Source organism: Myodes glareolus, chromosome 2 (genome assembly GCF_982192425.1).
Source record: "Myodes glareolus chromosome 2, mMyoGla1.1, whole genome shotgun sequence".
NCBI lineage: Eukaryota > Metazoa > Chordata > Mammalia > Rodentia > Cricetidae > Myodes > Myodes glareolus.
The window spans coordinates 105,646,924-105,665,325 of NC_142027.1; the positions used below are offsets into that span (position 1 = coordinate 105,646,924).

General features: G+C 51.5%; 2 protein-coding genes across 3 annotated transcripts in view; one reads left to right on the forward strand and one right to left on the reverse strand.

Annotated features, from left to right (window-relative positions):
* Chlsn (cholesin) overlaps nt 1-18,402 on the forward strand; it is a 100,638-nt gene that overhangs the window by 26,688 nt on the left and 55,548 nt on the right. The gene's annotated exons all lie outside the window — the stretch shown is intronic.
* On the reverse strand, nt 7,227-11,742 carry Gper1 (G protein-coupled estrogen receptor 1). 2 transcript variants are annotated; one of them, XM_048436929.3, is made up of 3 exons: nt 11,571-11,742; nt 11,047-11,254; nt 7,227-9,409 (listed from the first exon to the last, which is right to left on the reverse strand). In XM_048436929.3, exon 3 carries the CDS (start codon nt 9,169-9,171, stop codon nt 8,044-8,046), a length of 1,128 nt encoding a protein of 375 aa, XP_048292886.1. In that variant the 5' UTR covers nt 9,172-9,409; nt 11,047-11,254; nt 11,571-11,742; the 3' UTR covers nt 7,227-8,043. The 2 variants fall into 2 exon arrangements, with proteins under 2 accessions (XP_048292886.1, XP_048292885.1); XM_048436928.3 differs by lacking the exon at nt 11,047-11,254.

The following is an 18,402-nucleotide window of genomic DNA, read 5'->3' on the forward strand; positions in this document are numbered from 1 at the left end:
GTTTTTTGAGATCGCTCTTGCATTGTAGCCCAGGTTGACCTCAAACTTGCAGTCCTCCTGCTTCAGCCTCCCATGCGGCACCACTCCTGGCCTGCTTGGTGCAGAAAGCTGAAGCCAGAGAGCACAAGTGTCTGCCCTTCTCTGGTCTGAGAGGAAAAGCTAGTATTCCCGTGTGTGTGGTTTGTTCCATTTCCTCTTGTTTTTGGCCATTCCCAGGGGTGCTGATCGCTGCTCTCAATGGTCGATTGATGCATCTTTTCCCGCTCGGTGTTCTGAGTGTGTTGTCCCTGTGGAAGTGTCAGCCTTGCTGAGTAGGTGATGTGACTGGTGTTTCCTTGATGCTGCTGTTATCAGAGCAGTGGCTGGGCTGTCAGCCCTGGGCTGCTGGGTTGGCTGAGCCAATGTACTGAGGTGTCGGGGCTCCCTGCAGACTCTGCCCCCCTCCCTCCAGGGACAGAGAACTGGCCTTCACCTCTGTGAGTGAACGCCGAGAATGGCTGCCCACGTTCCACTTTAATTTCGCTGAGGCTCTTTCCCCCTGTTTTTAATTGAAAAGCCTATGGAAAGGCACCCCAGATAATTAGTTTCCCACTGTGAAAGAGAAAATAAAGCTGGAATTACCGGGCAGTAAGTGAGAAGAGAAAACTTTAATTAGGAGCTTCCCAGTAAATGCTGGAGGATGCTTCGAGGATTCCAGACGGCTTAAACCTGCCCTTGTTCAGAACACACTGCGCAACTGCTAATGGCAAGTACCAGCAGTGTGGGGTGCCTCCCCTCCGTGGGGAAGGAGTAGTGAGCCGGGCAGAGAGTGGGGTGGCTCCTCAGAGGAGGACGGATCCACGAAGGAGAGTTCAGCCTAGAGCCACGCTCTGACCAAGGTGTCACCTCCCCTCTTGTCCTGTCCAGTCCCTGCCCCACTGCCGCTCCCCTCTCCCCCCAGTCCTGGGTAAGACATGTGCATGGATGCTTGACTTTTTACATGGATGCTGTGATTTGAACTCAGACCTCATGTTTGGGCGGCAGCATTTTTACCCACTGAGCCTTCTCCCCAGCCCTAATGCTCTTTACCTTTGAATATCTATCTCGCCGAGCGCTGAGGGTGCGGCCAGTGGTCACATCACACAGCACACTTGGCGGGCTTGGGAGACTGGGCGTTGGGACACAACCCTAAACCTCTTCCAATAATAGCTTTTGCACATTCTGGATCTCACGTGGCCCAGGCTGGACTTGGATGCCAGACCTTCCTCCCCACCTCCCCTGGCTGGATTACAGGTGTGCAGTGCCGTGTCTGGTGCCCCTTCCCCTGGCTGTCTAGTCCACCCCACCGGGATCTCCATGGCTCTTTTGTAAATGTTGGGATTTTTGTTTGTTGGCTTTGTTTTGTTTGGCTGGGGATCATCTATTGCATTCCATACCCATTTTCCCTTGAACTTGGAACAGTCGCTCAGCCCTTGTCTCGTGTATCTTTGACATTTGTGCTGTGCGCTGGCTCCTTGTCACCACTTAGGATTTTTCTGATGTTTGCCCCCCTGAGTGTTTAGCCTCCGTCCTGGTGATGCCAGTGTAACACGTGGGAGGCGCCATCCCGTCTGCTCTGTGGGAGCTCCCCGCTCTAATAAGCTGGGCTTTGCAGGTGCCTCACTCTATTGCTGCAACAAAACACCCTGACCAAGGCAAGTCCGGGAGGACAGGGTTTATGTGGCTTACACTTCAGCACCGCTGTTCATCACTGAAGGAAGTCAGGACAGGAACTCAGACAGGACAGGATCCTGGAGGCAGGAGCTGATGCAGAGGCCATGGAGGGCTGCTTACTGGCTTGCTTCCCATGGTTTTGACACCACCCATCATGGGCTGGACCCTCCTCCATTGATCACTAAATGAGAAAATGCCTTACAGCTGGATCTCATCAAGACATTTCCTTAACTGAGGCTCCTTCCTCTGATGACTCCAGTTTGTGTCAAGTTGACACACAAAACCAGCCAGTACACTTACCAAAGGCCCATGGTTGATAGATGGGGGCTTGTGGCCTCATGAGTGAGCCCTTGGGGAAGGCTCCTGAGGAACTAGTCTTATTCCAGGTCCCCTCTCTGCCAGCCAGCTCTTCCCATAGGCTAGAACCCTGCCTCCTAGTGCCCGTGATCAGGTTCATTACTTGGCTTCTTATTACATTGTATTTATTATGTAAGTTATATTTATCCAGTAATTGCTGGAATGGAGTCATGGTTGCCTTTTAATAGTCTATAACTGTTTGTAACTGTTGACTCCTCTAAATTATCCTGATGCTCAAATCATCCCAGTTTGGCCCATGGGCTGGCCCTTAGGCCATCTCCTCTGTCCTGGACGTGACCCTGTTCTCTCAAAGCCGTTCTCACTGAGAACCACACATTCTGCGTGCTCCCACCTGAACCCGCCAGGTCCCTGAGGGGCCTGGCTGCTGTCACCCTCATTTGGTCCTAGACTCTGAGCAAATGGAACCCCGTGTGCTCAGTTGGACAGAGCATAACTGAGTGGTTTCGGGGTTCATTCCTACTGCTGCAGGAGATAGTCTCCTGGGGTTTGTTTGTTTGTTTGTTTGTTCCCCGCCCCCCAGCTAGGGCTAAAGGCTTATATGTTAATGAGGTTTTAATACTTAACCATTTATTTGTGTGTGTGTGTGTGCGCGTGCACACGTGCATGCGTGCATGCATGTGCATTTGTTTTGTGTGTGTGTGAGCACATGCTGCAGTGCACATATGGAGGCCAGAGGAATAGCTGTTTAGGAGGTGACTCATTCCACCTTGTGCGTTTTGGGGAAATGGACTCAGGTTATTGGGCTTAGAGGGTAAGTACCTTTACCCGCTGAGCCATCTCTCCAGCCTGAGAGATTTGTTTCTAAAAGAAAAACTCTTGAATTTAAAATTCTGCTCCATGCACAGAATTCATTTTTATCTCCCAGCTAAGTTTAGTGCACAAAATAGCAGTGTTAGCGCTGAATTTTGCGAGGGAGATCTGTGGTGTCCTCTCCGAGGATGGCTTAAAGGGACAAGGGCAGGTTGTTCTCTGCTGTGACTGGGTGAGGAGCCCTAGGGCGGTCCAACAGTAATCTCCAGAAGATGATTTTATCCCGAGTACTTCCCAGAATTAAAAGTTCAAGTACTATATGTGGCTCTGTAATAATTAGAATTTGCAATGAAAATACTGAACCAAATGGGTTTTTGTTTCTTTGATAGAGACTCTCACTATGTAGCCCAGGCTGACTTCAAATTTGTGATCTTCCTGCCTCCGCTTTTCAAGTCCTGAGATTACACGCTCATACCACAGTGCCCAGTTTTTGGCTTGCATGGATTTAACCCAGGGCCTCATGGGTGCTAGACAGCACTCAGTCAACTGAGCTGTGTCCCAGCCTGAAGTTAGACACTGTATTTTAGTTTTAGATTGGTTTTATTTTATGTGCATGAGTGTTTTCCTGCATGCCACTAGTTCCCGTTGAGGTCAGAAGAGGACATCAGCTCCCCTGGACCTGGAGTTATGGGTAGTTGTGAGCTGCCCCGTGGGTGCTGGGGACCAAACCTGAGTCCTCTGCAAGAACAGCATATACTCAGAACAGCCCCAGCCCTGGGCACTTTTAAGTTTGAGTACACGAGAAGCCATTCAGAGCCAGAACCATTCTGACCATATTGGGTCATTCTCACATTAAAAGCAAAGTGGTTCTACAGCTGCAGGGTCTCACCGCCAAGCAGACAGACAGCCTGAGCTTGATCCTCAGAACCCAGTCGGTGGAAGGAGAGAACCAACTCTGAAAAGTTACTCTCTGATCTATACACACACACACACACACACACGCATGCACACGCACACACACATGCACACACACTTACACACTTGATGTAAAAAAAAAGTATTACTGAGGCTGGAAAGAATCTGAGTTTCGATCTCCACAACCCAGGCATGGCAGTGTGTGCCTGTAACTCCCACGCTGGCTCGCTGTTTGTGTACATGTTTATGTATACACATGTGTATGTGGGTAGATCCCTGGGGTCACTGGCCAGACAGTAAGTTTCAGGTACAGTGAGAGACCCTGTCTCAAAAAACAAGGATTTTTAGTATCAAATGCTATAGGGTAAAACACCCTAAGTTGACCTCTGACCTCCATACATGTGCACACAGACGAGTGCAACTCCCCACTCCATCCCCCTGCATATACCATACACACGCACACGCAAATTTTTAGAAAGTATTAATGAATCAAAGACACTCAGGACTGAATTTTACATGTCTATGAAGGAGCGATGAAGAGGCTGCTTCTGGGGTTGCTTGTGGTACGCGTTCAGGACCGTAGCACAAGAGCCGCCACATGGAGCCGCCACACAGAGCCACTGCCTGTGCCTTTTGGGGAAAAGAACCCCAAAAGACAAGAATTCTGTCAAGCTTCTCGATTATCCTTTACGTGTTTTTAAATGCTTGCCTCTCCTGGGCAGCCAGGTGGCTGTCTCCTCTGTCCCACCGAAGCAGGGAGGAGGTAATTAATTGTACCTTCAGTCTTGTTCTCCGGGCCGGAAGGGCGGGTGGGCTGGAGTGTGGGGGAGAGCTCGCTCATTATTGAGCTCTGAGGTGATGGAATGGTTTCCAGGGCTAAACAGGTTTTCCGTGCCCACAGTGGCTGTCTCTGCTCTTCCTAGGGTCAGAACTACATTTGTGTGCGGGAGTGAACCAGGCTACCAGGAAACAGCAGTGCAATTAAAACGCCTTGATTTTATCTTGTGGTGTTCCTGCCAAGAATAATTGTGTTAGCCTCAGCTCAGCTCCCGGACACACTCTTGAGGGGGGTCAGATGGGCTGTACAGGCTCCTGCACAGCCGGCCACTTTTGCCCTGTCCTGTCCCCCCCAAGTCTAGGCTTCTGTGTCGATTTACCCATCTAAATGGGTAACCCTCATCCCCCACCACCCCCACCCCCATCCACAGAGCCCTTCTGCCTTATGTTTGCAGATCGAGAAATGTGCTTGGAGGCCTAGCAGAGGCAGGAGCTGTGTTCCCACCCTGTCTGACTCCAGCCTGCCACAACTTAGCTTGTGGAAGACTCTGGTCAGAAGCCTCAAGGGGCTACAGTTGTGCACAACAAGGAATGGGCCTGTCCTGTGTGGCCTCAGAACTACAGTGGTCCCAATGGACCACTTTGCTGGTGCCCAGAGGACTGGAGAGGGTGCTGCTGGCCCAAGGGTGGCCTCCTGTTAGGAAGGAGTGCTATCTCTTGAGAAGTGTTCTGGGACTTTGGGCAGGTGCAGTTCTAACCATCAGCTCCGGGAGTGTAGCCTTCAAGAGGAAAGGGCAACCCTGGCTACCCTCTGGGTACCCTGGCTCCCTGTCCGCCCATGGTCTTCCCTGACCAGGCTTCAGAGCTGCCGTTGCTGGGAATAAAGCAGTGTGGGCGTTGGAGGCCGAGATCCGTTCCTGGCCCCATCCTTCATGGTCCATGGTTTTGAGTGTTCACAAACTGTAAACATCTCGTGTTTTCTCTCTATAATATGGATGGGGTGGGGGTCTCGGGGCTGTGGTCCTGTCTGATGCCTTGGCTCCCTCCCTAACCAGAGTGGAAAGTCTTGGCATATCTGGGGCACCTGCATCACACTGGCCCAAGGACAGCCATCAGATGCCTCTCATGTAGGTGAATTTGAAGAGTTGAGGCCCAGCCTGACTTTTTCTGTGACTTGGAATGGAGGGTCTTTTCCTGTCGCCACTGTGAGATCAAAGAAGCAGCTTGAATCAGGCATTTGCAATGATGCCACCTCTCAGGGTTTGTGGCCACACCTTCTCTGCCTCCGCTGTCAGCCTGCCCTGCTCTGCACCTGTCTATAGGGGCACCACGAGGGCTGGTCACATCATTTGGGGCCCAGAGGTTGCTGACAAAAGTGCCTTAGGATTTACCCTTCTTGATTATGCAAGGGCTGTATGAATGGTGCACACCTTTGTAGGGCAGAGGCCTGGGATGGAGGGAAGGGCTTCTTCTGTCTGAGTTGTGGGCTCAACAAGGCGGAGCCACACCCCAACCCCTTTACCTGCCCACCTCCTTCACCCTTCACCCATTGCTTTATGGACACCATTCTGGAGGAAGAGTCCTGTGTGCTGCCCAGGTAGAAAACCAGTCCTGCGTGGGACAAATCCTCTTGTTCTTGAAGTCTTGTACGCAGGGTCACTAACGCAGGGGATTCAGGTGCACGATCCGTGTCTGATGGAACACTGCGACAGAGGGAATCTATCCTGTGTGGTTTGGCTGGCTCCTTGGCCCTACCAAGTCCACAAAGCCTTCTGTTCTCTTTCCAGATATTGTTCTTTTTGCTTTTCTTGTTTTGTTTTGTTTTTTCTTGTTTTTTTTTGTTTTTTGATCTTTGATTTTTTGAGATAGGGTTTCTCTGTGTAACAGTTCTGGCTGTCCTGGAACTTGCTCGATAGACCAGGCTGGCCTCCAGCTCTAGATCTGCCTGCCTCTGCCTCTTGAGTGCTGGGATTAAGGGCTTATGTCATCAGTACCCAGCTAGCTATTGTACTAAAATATCTGGAAAGATGTTTAAATATCTTTAATATTTAACTTAATAACTTAAATATTACATACTTTTTCACTAACACTTATCTTTATACCATGTTATCATCAGAATAAAAGCACAGAGTCATAGGTTTGAATGGAAAATAACGTACTCTTTAAAGACAAAATGAGTCATTTTTGTCATCTACCTGTTGCCTTGTCTGTGCCCCTAGGGCCTTACCCAGCTCCCACGTGTGTCCAGAGACCCCAGGGTCCTCATTCACAGCAGTCTTAACTTGGGTGAGTGGTCAGGAAGTGGAGATGGAGCATGAAGCTGTCTGTCCTGTAATACATGACCAGGGGCCCTCCCTTCTGGCTTCAGGCATGCTCTGTGACTCCCAGCGATAGGCATGTCTCCCAGTCCAGAGTCTCCTAGGACTAGATGGCTGTCCTGTGCAGACCCCTAAGTGAGGCAAAGTGTGACTGTCAATGTAGGTAACGAGAAAGACATATTTGGTGCCCAGGTGCCACATAGCATGTGACCCATGCCATCCCAGAAGTGCCAGGTATAGCCTGCTGATGCACAGGAGGCCCTCAAAGTGGCACACAGGTGTGTGAAGCTGTGGGCATAGCTTCCTTTGCAAGGAAGTAGCCGAACTGGTATGGCTTTCTCATTGTCCCTTCCTTACCTGTGCCCCCACCCATGAAGCACAGAGCAAAGAAGAATCGCCAGGTGACTATACTTTATTCAGACACTGAAGGAATACCCCAATCTTTAGTTCTCTTTCTTCCTTTTTACATGTTAATGAGAGCCATTTACACCTCACTGTTCCCAGGATTATTTCATAGAAGCAAGTCCCTGAGCCACGTGTCTCATGGTGGCACCCTACCCGACCTGCACAGCATCAGCACCCACAGCCTCCTCCATCTTCATGTAAGAGCAAACACCTTTGTAAACAAGCATTGCGAGAGATGGGCATCCCCGAGCAGGGGGGCATTTGTCAAAGGGCCTTTCTCAGCTCAGACAATCTGGTCACTCAGGAGTTGGCAGCTGGGGTGACCTGCAGCCTTCTGGAAGGCAGGAAGAAGGCTCTGGTTTCCTTGACTTTTGCTGCACTGGGCAGTTAGACATCATAGGCAAAGGAAATGTAGCCACTTGGGTCTGGTATAGATATTCTGTCTCTGACGCCTCCACCCAGGTAGCATTCAGTAGCAGAAATGTAACTGATGCACCCATAGGGCGGCCTGTCCTTTTGGTTGTCACTCATCCACAGCAGAATCATCTGGGGTCAGCAGGTTGTATGGTGTCCTTTGAGTTCAGCAGTCAATGTCACGTGACCTGATGCCCTGGGGCCTTGAATCTGGGTTGCTGCATCCGTGAGCTGGACAGTCAGGAAGGATCCCAGCAACCCTAGAGATGACCCAGCAGTGCGAGATTCCCCAAGCCACTGGGGTTTGAGAGTATGACATGGTTCAGTTGACTTCCCACCTGTGTTGGGTGTGGGCTGCCCTCTCCCCCGTCTTCCTCCCTCTGGGAGGTCCCTCTCACACAGCACTGCTGAACTTGACATCTGACTGCTCTGTGCTGTCGGGAATGACTGCCTTGAGTGTGGCGTGGCAGAAGCGGTTCAGGGCTGGCAGGCTCGTCTTCTGCTCCACGTACAGCCTCAGCTTGTCCCTGAAGGTCTCTCCGAGGAAGCTGTAGATGAGGGGGTTCAAGCAGCTGTTGGAGAACGCTGCAAGGTTGACGATGTGGCCTGTCAAGGGGTAAGCATGACGGAAAGACTGCTTGCAGGGAGTCTCCCCTGGTTGCGTCCATTGCAGGAGGTGGACGCTGATGAACACGTTCTCCGGCAGCCAGCAGATGAAGAAGACGAGGACCACGGCAAAGATCATCCTCAGGGCTTTCTGCCTGCGTGGGCGCAGGCCACGGTGCCTGTGGGCCCGGATGAGGGCCCGCACGATGAGGGAGTAGCAGAGGCCAATGATGGCGAAGGGCACAATGAAGCCCAGTGTGACCTCCAGCCACTGTACCTCTCTGACGTCGGCAAAGCAGAAGCAGGCCTCTTCCGTGTGCCTCAGGTGCACGGCTGTGAAGGGCACCAGTGTGGCAGACACTGAGGCCATCCAGATGAGGCCGCAGCTGAGCCGTGCGTGGTGCTTGGTGCGGAACAGGCTGCAGCGCATGGCCTTGGCCAGTGCCAGGTACCTGTCGAAGCTCATCCAGGTGAGGAAGAAGACACTGCTGTACATGTTGATCTGCAGGAAGAGAGACATGAAGGTGCAGAGCACTGCGATGTCGTAGTACTGCTCGTCCAGGTTGAACACCTCGATCAGGGAGTCGGCCACCAGGATGAGGTCGGCAGCCGCCAGGTTGATGAAGTACAGGTCTGGGATGGTCATCTTCTCCCGGAAGCTGATGTTCACCACCAGGATGAGGATGTTGCCCACAAAGCCGATGGGAAAGAGGAAGATGGTGTAGAGGCAGGAGAGGAAGAGGGCGATCACGTACTGCTGGTGCTCAGAGAGATCCCCAGTGAGGTTTCCCGGGGCGTCTTCCTGCAGCGGGAGGGACAAGTTGAGGGTCAGAGAGGTGGTGTTGGAAGGGACTGGCCACATGGGACCTAGGTAGGTCTCCACGCCAACAGTGTGGGCTGGCGTAGTTGCGTCCATGGCTCCCCACGCAGCTTTCAGGATTTGCTGAGAGGATCACAGAAGTCTGTTTGAAGTGATGGCTTCATCTTCACAAAGAAAGGTGATTCTCCTGGAAGTGAGCCAGGCATTTGTAAAGCAGGAAAAATGGTCACGGGAACCTGTTGGTCTCAGAAAACCAGAAGAAAGCTGACAGGGTGTCTGATGTCTGGGTAGGTGCTGGGCAGCCACGTCTGCTGCCTGCTCACTCTCTGGGCACCTGTGGAGGCAGACAGGACAAGATTAAGCATCTGGAATCCTGGGTATCCTGAGGGAGCCAGATGTAGTGCATGGACTAAAACAGAGCCTGCCTGGACCCTGACTTTGGCCATCTTGGAGAGATGGATGCCCCAGAGCTGGAGCAGAAGGGATGGATTTGGGAGTGTTCTTTCTGTCCCCTAACGGTGTCCACAGTTGGTGCTTTGAGTTGGCGACAGTCTGTGAGTCATGGGAGATGCAGTGCGGCCTGTCAGATCGCCGGCTCATGAAATAACGGGTGTGCGTGGTGTGGGAATTTGGGGAAAACTACTGTTTGTCGAGACAGGAAGTCTCATTAAGTTCGGCAGCTGTTGGAAAGAGAAACGACATGGGAAGGGAAAAACCCAGCCTTTCTCAAAGGTAGTCCAAGAAGCCCGCGGGTGGGAGCTGTCCTCTCTCTTACTGAAGTGGTACGGAGAGTCTCGTTCTCTGACTAGTGGCAGTACTGGGTGTGGGTACCGGAAATAAACACCTGCTCCCTAATATGGAATGAAAAAGAATAAAGAATAAAAGCTGTCGTTTGCGGGCTGGAGTGTAGCCCAGTGTAAACCATTTACCTGGCACACACGAGGGCCGTGGGTTCCATCTAGCATCACACACGCACGCACACATATACACACTGCTGGTTTTTAAGGCAGGGTCTCATGTAGTCTAGACAGTCCTTGTAGTCACTAGATAGTTGAGAATGACTCCTCATCTGCCCAGCTGCTCCGGAGGCTGAGGTAGAAGGATCCCTTGAGCCCAGGAGTTTGCGACTGTTCTGGACAATAGCCTGAGACCCCTTCTCAAGGAATAAGGAAGAAAGGAGCAGAGGAGGGAGAACATTTTGTCCTTTTCACAAATTACTGTGAAATATCACATTTTAGATGCTATTTCCTGGAAGCTGAGTTTCATTTGTAACTTGGGGGATGTGGCTGGGAATGTTTCCTAGCTTGTACGGCTCCGTGCCCCAGGGTTTTCTGTGGTGTGGTCCGGGTTCTCAGCAGCACTAACGGTGTCTGGAGACCCTGGACTGTCACAGTGTGGGAGAGGGGTGCTGGCATCCAGTGGGTAGAAGCTGGGAGTGCCCTGAGCAACTACTGTTCCAGCTTCCTCACCACAGCCAGTAGCACCCAGGGTAAGATGACAGACCGGACAGGGTTGGCTTCTGAAAATGCATCTCTTTTGTTTTTCTTGTGGGATTTGCATTTAGTTTTGAGGTGAAGCAAGGACAAGCCAGAGGTTTATTGGCCTTTCTCTCCCAAAACACTGCTTCAGTAAAATAAGGGGAGGAAGGAAAGACGGGCAGCTCACTGCCATGGCCACATCCTGTCCTGGAAGGGCGGGGGTGGGTGGGCAACCCATCTTTCAGAGGCAGTGCCCATCAGAGCCACAGAAATACCCCTTTTCTGAGTCCAGCTACAGTGTGGAAGGCTTCCCTTGATTCCTTCTGAGATCCCACAAGACAGCTGGGCCCAGCACAAGGGAATCAGAAGCAGGTGAATCTTTATAAGTTTGTGGCCAGCCTGGTCTATGTAGTGTTTCAAGCCAGTTAGGACTGCATAGTGAGACCCTGTCTCAAAACAAACAAACAAAACTTCCAAATTTAAAAGTACTCACCCAGAGTGCAGTGTGTGAATGTGGAACCTCAGAGGCTTGGCCACAACTCCAGCATCTTAAGGGGAGCAGAGCCCTAGAGCTGATCAGCCATTCTGGTAGGAGTGTGGCACAACGACACCCTCGGTTCTGTCCCTGATCCAGACTGCTGCTCTGTTGGGCTAAAGCTTAACGCTAGTGTCCTTCTGATTTTTCTCTTGTGTGTCCAGACCTGGAGAAACAAGGCCAGGTTTGCCAGGCTTACGGGACCCCTGTCCCAGGACTAAGCCACTGGGATTCCCTTGGCAGGCGAAGAGCGGCAGCAACGTGGTGTTACCATTACAGGGCGTAGCCGAGACATGAATGTGGAGCTCTAGATGGACACGCTGTTGCCTGCTCTTGGGCAGAGCCCCTGCCTCGGTCACACCTAGCATGCTATCCCTGGAGGCTGAGGGGTGTGTGCCTGCTCCACCATTCCCCCGCACAGCACAAAAGTAGTTCCCAGCCAGATGCAGACCTGGAATCTGGGGCACGAGCCTGAATCTTACCTGTGCCACCGTGTCACTGGACCATCTGCTGGAGGAGTACCCGGAGCTTGCCCGCAGGGGATTGATTGGCCCCAGATTTGCAGCACCTTGGGGATGGCGCCCAGCAGGGACAGCAGGAGAGGAGGAGAAGAAAGACCTGTCTAGAAGGGAGCAGGCTCCCGATGCCTATGGCTGTCCTGCAGCGTCTGGCCCCCTTGGCACTGCGCCTCCTTTATAGACTTCCCAAGCCTACTCACTGGGCTCTGGCCAGCCTCCTTTTTAAGGCCAGCATTAACCATTTTTTTGCTGGCTGTTTTTTGTTTTCTCATACATGTAGGCGGCAGAAACAGTCCTGTTGGATACATGTTTTAAGGAAGTTTCCAACGTGACTGCTGCTTTTCACCCACTGACCCGGTTATTTGAAGTGTGGAGGGGCTATGATCTTGTTTACCTGTTAAGTAAGAAACTTTTACTCATTGTGGAAACAAGTGATGATGCTCTTGCTTTGTTTTGGCCAGTGCTGGCCTTACAACTGAACCCTGAGTTTTCTAAGTCAGCTTTAGTAGGGCACCAGGAACACAACGAATATAAGCTATGGTTTTCCCAGGGAGACTTCCCCCGGGAAATGTAGCCCACAAGAGGCAAGTATTTTGATCAGAAATTAGGAATCCAGGTGGGTTTTCTGCTCTAATGTTAGCTGGGTCTAATGTCCCTTTGCCCGGGGGTCAACTGACTCGCCTTTCTTCCAGGTGGATGATGAGACTCCTTGCCACCTTGGCACCTGTCTTCTCTCTGTTTCCAGTTTTAGGACTTGTACAACCAAAGTTGAGGGGACCCAGGCCGTGGGGTCCGAGTGGCCCTGTGACTGATTGCCATTCCACAAGCATCCCACCTTCTGGTTGTTGGATTTCATCCAGAGCCTTGGGGTGATCGTGGCATTGTAGCCCCGAGGTGGAGACAAGCATGGGGAGGGAGCTTCACTCCCTGAGCGGATCTTAGGCAGCCCCGACCTCAGCTGTTCAGTCATATTGCTGCTATTCATAAACATCCAGAGTTAATTGATCTCATTTGTACTTTCTTTGTATCTGAGTGTGTGTGCGTGTTCATGTGTGCGCATATGCTTGTGTGTGGCTGGAGAACCTCAGTTATGATTCCTCAGGTTCTGGCCACCTTGTTTCTTGAGTCAGGGTCTCTCATTGGCCTGAGACTCACCAATAGAGCTAGGCTGGCTGACCAGAGACCCCAGTAGTCTGCCTCTGCCTCCTCAGTGCAGCTCCCAGGGCTTTGGTTTTGGTCCCTTCTTGGTTGTTGGGAAGCAGTGAGGTTGAGCACATCAAGTGGGCATTTGTGTTTTTAGCATGAATTGTGCATGTTTCTGCTGGCTGAGGACAGACAAAGCCAGCACATGCTGCTCCCCAAAAGGGAGACTGTGCAGCAGGAAGAAGCAGGGACTGGTCTAGAGAGATGGCTCAGGGGCTAACGTTTGTTGCTCTTGAAGAGGACACAGGTCCAATTCCTGGCATCATATGGTGGCTCACCGTCATCTGTAACTTTAGTAACACAGGTGGTATACAAAAATACATGCGGGTAAAACAGTCAGACACATAAAATATTTTTTAAAAAAATGAAGCAGTTACCTGCATGCAGACAGCTGCAGGGGCTTCTCTAGGGAACTCTGGCCAGCTGCCCTGTGCCCATGTGCATAGCCTCCTGCCGCAAACATGCTTGGTGGTTTTCTATAAGATACTGCCTTAGAATCTTTGAGACATGCTTTTTGGGAAATGCACAGATCTTTAAGCCAAGTCCTGTGTTAAATTTTCTTTTTAATGGAAAAATACTAAGTCGGGACCCTTCTGAGCTGTAGAAGCCCCAACTTCTGTGTTGATTTTCCCTCATTTGAGCAGCATGATAGAGTCATTGGTCCTTCAGTATCTTTTGGCCAGCTGACCAAATCAAGATGACGTCAACACTAAAAAACGCCCGTGACACCATCTTGAAAGAAACAGATCATGAGAAAACACAGCTTCCTTTTGAATTAAATAAATAAAACAGAAACCCAAACCTTGAAATAGCCAAGGCGTGCCACTTAAAAATAGCCGCTCCCTTAAAAATTCCCCACTCTCAAGCCCATGCTCAGTGTTTCATGGTGCTGGAGCTGCCAGAGGGCCTTTGTTGCCTTCCTGGGGAGTCCCCTGGGATGCTCTGCCATCTTGCACAGGTGCAGGACTGGCAGCAGAAGAGTTGTGGGAGCATCCGACTCTGAACCCAGCCTTTCCTTTAACATATCAGGTAGTCACATCCATACCCAGCACTCAGGACCTATGTCACAATGACAGGACCACGGCAGAAGGGTCTTTCTGACCTCCATAGATTTTGTTGTGGATAAGGGATGGGAGAGACCTTGGAGAAGATTCTGTAAACACAGTGGTTAGTCTGTTGTTTATGAGGGCTTCCTCCATGTTATCCCCATAGTGCTCTACGGTAGTCTCAAGGAGCCCTCCTTCCGAACTGACAGAGGACAGAGCCTGAGGGACACAGTGTGAGCATTTGCAGCAGAAGGCAGGACCGGTGGCCAGGAGTCTGGGCCAGGGTCTGGGCCCTTGCACCTGCCTTGCTCATGTCCTTCTTGACCTGCTTGACCCCACGTGAGCTGGACGTCTGTGAGGGCTTTGATATTATGTTTTGCACATGAGCCTACAGTTGTTTATAATGACTTTGTGTCTGAGGACCTTACTGTGGCTGGTGTTCCATGGCAAGGAAGGGTCCAGACTGCTGAACTCATGCCCCTCGTGTGACTCAAGGTTAAAGGGAGGGGCTTGAGAAGCAGTCCAGTGTGCGGGCCAGCACCTGTTCGGTGTGCAGACAGTGTTGGACCATGTATGGGGGACAGGTGCCAGTGAGATGAAGGCTTCAGAAGCCCCACCAGGAGCTTCCCGCTACGCAGCACACAGCCCTTCATCTTTTATCATCATTAATGCCTCAGGAATTAATACTTGTAAGTGTTTAGTAGCTCGAGGACTGGCATCTCCTTTACAAAAGAAGGACCAGAACTGGAGAGACCGAGCACGTGTCTCGGTCCCAGGCAGTGAGGGACCAGTCAGGGCTCAGCTCTCCTGGGCCATCGGCTGAGTATAGGAGACTGATGCTGCTGGTTTCCCTGCACCCTGTCTACCCTCTCTGGCCAGCGAAGACTGTTTTGTCAGGGCCAGTGCAGAGCTGTGACTCAGTCTCCCCAACTCCCGAGCCTTTGCTGTTCTTGTAAGATGGTGGCTGAGAAACTTACACCTCAAGGGAGGCGCCCTCACCCAGGTTCCTGGGCCATGGAAGTGGGCATCTGGGCCCTAGGAGGACCCTGGTGCTGTGGTCCTGGGCCTGTGAGGTTGAGGAAGTCTCCTACAGACAGGCATCCCGTGTGCACACTGCAGGTGCCGTCTAGATCGGTCTGGGGCTGTTTCCCAGAAAAAAACAATTGGAAGCCTGATCTTCCAATGTGGGAAGGGATTTTCAGCCCCAGGAGAGTGTCATATCCCTGCCCTGCAGCTGCTGCCTGCCCGCCCCCACCCCCCACCCCACCCCAGCACTCAGAACACACAGCCATGTGCCTGTAGGGAACAGTTCTGGTAGCTTCACAGTGTTGACAGCTGGGCCCCTTCCATGGTTGCTGGGAGCATTCTGGTTGCTTCCTTTGATTCCTGGAGAGTGTTGGCAACCAAAAGTGAATGTGCGCAGCTCAGAGTGCAGATAGATGGGCATAGAGGGGCCCTGGATGCTATTCAGGGAGGCCACCGGTAGGTGGAGTGGGGCTCTGGAAGGAGCAGAGAGGGGTCCTTGTAACGACTCACACCCTTCTTAGCCATGGGAGGCTTGGATTCCACAGGGGTCTCTCCCCACCCATGATCAGTCCCTGCACCCTGGCTCTGGATCAGAGCATCCAGAACTGCATTCCAAGGTGTCCCCTTTGCTCTAGATCTTCCTCTTGGGCTTCTCAGGTAGAAAGACCCTTCCTTCTCATAGGATAATCAAGCAGTTATGACGTAATGGGTGTATGGCCAGGTCAAGAGACAGAGAGACAGAATCCAGTGGGCCTAACCCTGTCTAGGGCCTGCTGGGAGGACTTTGGCTTGGGGTCTTTCCCACAGGGCCCTGGTGCAGAGCCTGTGGCCTCTCCCTGCTCCAGCATCAGAACTCCTCCCCTAATCGCTGAAGCCCCTCCCCTAATCAGATCTCAGTGGGTTTAACTTTTTGTTCCCTTCTGCTCCATTTTTGTTATTCTTATTGTTATCATTTGTTTTGCATTTAAGACAAGGTCTTTATATGTAGTCCAGGCTGGCCTTGGGATCATGATCATTTTTGCTGAGCCTACTGAATGCTAGATTTATAGATATGCACCTCCATACCCAACCTATTGTCTTTTTAAAGAACAAAGGTCCAGGTCTGGACAGAGCACAGTCAGTAAAAAGTTTGCAAGGAAAACTTGGGTTTGAGCCCCAAAACCTATGCACAAAAAATCAGGTGTGGCTAGAAGTTTGGCTTGCATGCATGTCTGCTGTGCATCGTGTATGTAGTGCCTGAGGCAGCCAGAAGAAGGCGTTGGTTCCCCTGGAACTTTTTAAAGTCAGATGTGGTGACCTGTAATTGTAGTCCCAGTGCTGGGGCTCACTGGGCAACCAATCTAGCCTAATGGACTAATTCCAGGGGAGGAAGAGAGAATGGGCTGGAGAGATGGATCAGAGATTAAGAGTGCTGGTTGCTCTTTCAGGGAAACCAGGTTCAATTCCCAGCACCCTCTTCTGGCCTCCTTAGGTACTGCACACTTGTGATGCATAGCCACGCATACAGGCAAAACACCCATATGCAGAATATAAAGATAAGTAATCTTTAAGAAAAAAATGGTGGCTACTTCCTGAGAAATGACACTGAGGTTGTCCTCTGGTCTACACACTACAGCCCTACTGTTTGAAAGGCAGCAATGCAGGCTCAGGCTTTGTGGTCAGGTTTCTAAATATACTCCCTGCCCGGAATGCTGAGGAGCTCAGAGTTGAGAGCCGCAGCCTGTCCTGTTCCCGGCTCCTGTCCTGAGATCCATTGCTCCTATCCTGTTCCGGGCTCCTGTCCTGAGACCCACTGCTCCTATCTCGTTCCAGGCTCCTGTCCTGAGACCCACTGCTCTTATCCTGTTCCCGGCTCCTGTCCTGAGACCCACTGCTCCTATCCTGTTCCTGGCTCCTGTCCTGAGACCCACTGCTCCCAGTAGCCTGAACACATAGAGGTTTTTCACCACCTCTTTTCTTTCTGAGCCATGTCCTATGGGCTTCCATTGTGGCAGGTGTTTATAAACTAGCTTGGTGGCTTCCACATTTGCCGTGAGTGTGTGGACATGGGGGAGCTGACCACAAGCCATTTAAAGCGGCCACATTTGGGGGTTGACTATCGTGACACCAGAGAGACCTGCTGTGCAGAATTTGCTCCTGATAGGGCACTGCTCTGCACTCCTGCCTGAAGCATCCTCTGGCCCACAACACAGGAAGGAGTTCTGAGCTGAGCAGGACAGGCTGGGTCAGTGGAAGGAACAGAGACTGCATTTCTGGAACGGTGAGCGAGTCAGTATTGTTGGGATATAGTACCTGGAGAATAGGGTACCACATGGAGAGAGCACCCCAGAACGCTCATGGCAGTCAGCCCAACTCTGGCTACATTGAGTGTAAGTGGAGTGGGGGGGTATAGAAGCTGGTCCAGGGGCAGCTGATGGCTGGCTGTGTGCTGAGCGAATCCCAGAGCTGCCAGAGGACTTGTTAGTATCCTTCACAGCCAGAGGACAGAGATGTCTAGAGTGTGGCTGTTTAGTCCATTTTTCTTTGCTGTGACAACATAGCTGAGGCTGGGCACGTCATAAATCAGGGTGGTTTCTGTAGCTCAGTTTCAGAGGTTAGAAATCCAAGATTAGGTAGCCCTGCCAGTTTAGTCTCTGTGGAGCAGAGACTAAACCTTACTGGTTTGTTTGTTTGTTTGTTTGTTTGTTTGTATCATAGTGGATGGGATCCTAGCAGAGGCAGATGGAACCGTGGCTGGAGTGGCGGGAGCCGAAGCAGTCCTAGTGGGAGCAGATTGTGGTGGTGGACGCTGGGGGTAATGGACGGGACCCTGGGCAGTGCTGATGGTGAGAGCACACTGGACATGGAGATCACATGTTGAGACAGGAAGCCAGAAGGAGGCCAGGGAGGGACCTATGATGGTTGTCCACTGGGCTTCCCCTCATAAAGATCCCCAAGAAAACCACACTGGTGACCAAGCTCCCAACATTGGATATACTGGAGTTCTCAGCAGCTACCATGCCAGATCTCAGTGTAGTGGTGCAGCCCTGTGTGACACCATTGCCCCTCGATGGAGACCAGCTGTTTCAGTGCCCTTCCACTTTTGGGTAATAATCTCAGTGCTGCAGTTGACCATGACAGATTTTTTTTTTTAAATGTAATTGTATTCTTTTAAATTGTGTGTGTGTGGGAGGGTTAGGTGTGTGCATATGAGTGGGCGCCCATGAAAGACAGCATTGGATTCCCCCTCCCCACCCCAGAGTTGGAGTACAGGCGCCTGTGAGCCCCCTGATGTGGCTCCTGGGAACTGACACGAGTTCTGTGCGAGAACGCTGTGCACTCTGACTGCTGAGCCGTCTCTCCAGCCCTCTGATGACAGGGTTTTAAGAGGCAAACCTAAAGGAGGTATTGGGCGGGAATTCTGTTGCCCGAATTCTCTGGCCGTTGAAAGCTGTGGTAGCAACCACGTAGGAGCAGAATGTGACATAGCTATAGGGTGAAGAAGTAGCCAGGTGTGGTGACAGGCCTGTAGTCCTAGCATT

Excerpts from the sequence above, each read along its gene's own strand:
- Gper1 (XM_048436928.3), bottom strand. The coding sequence starts at position 9,171 with ATGGACGCAACTACGCCAGCCCACACTGTTGGCGTGGAGACCTACCTA.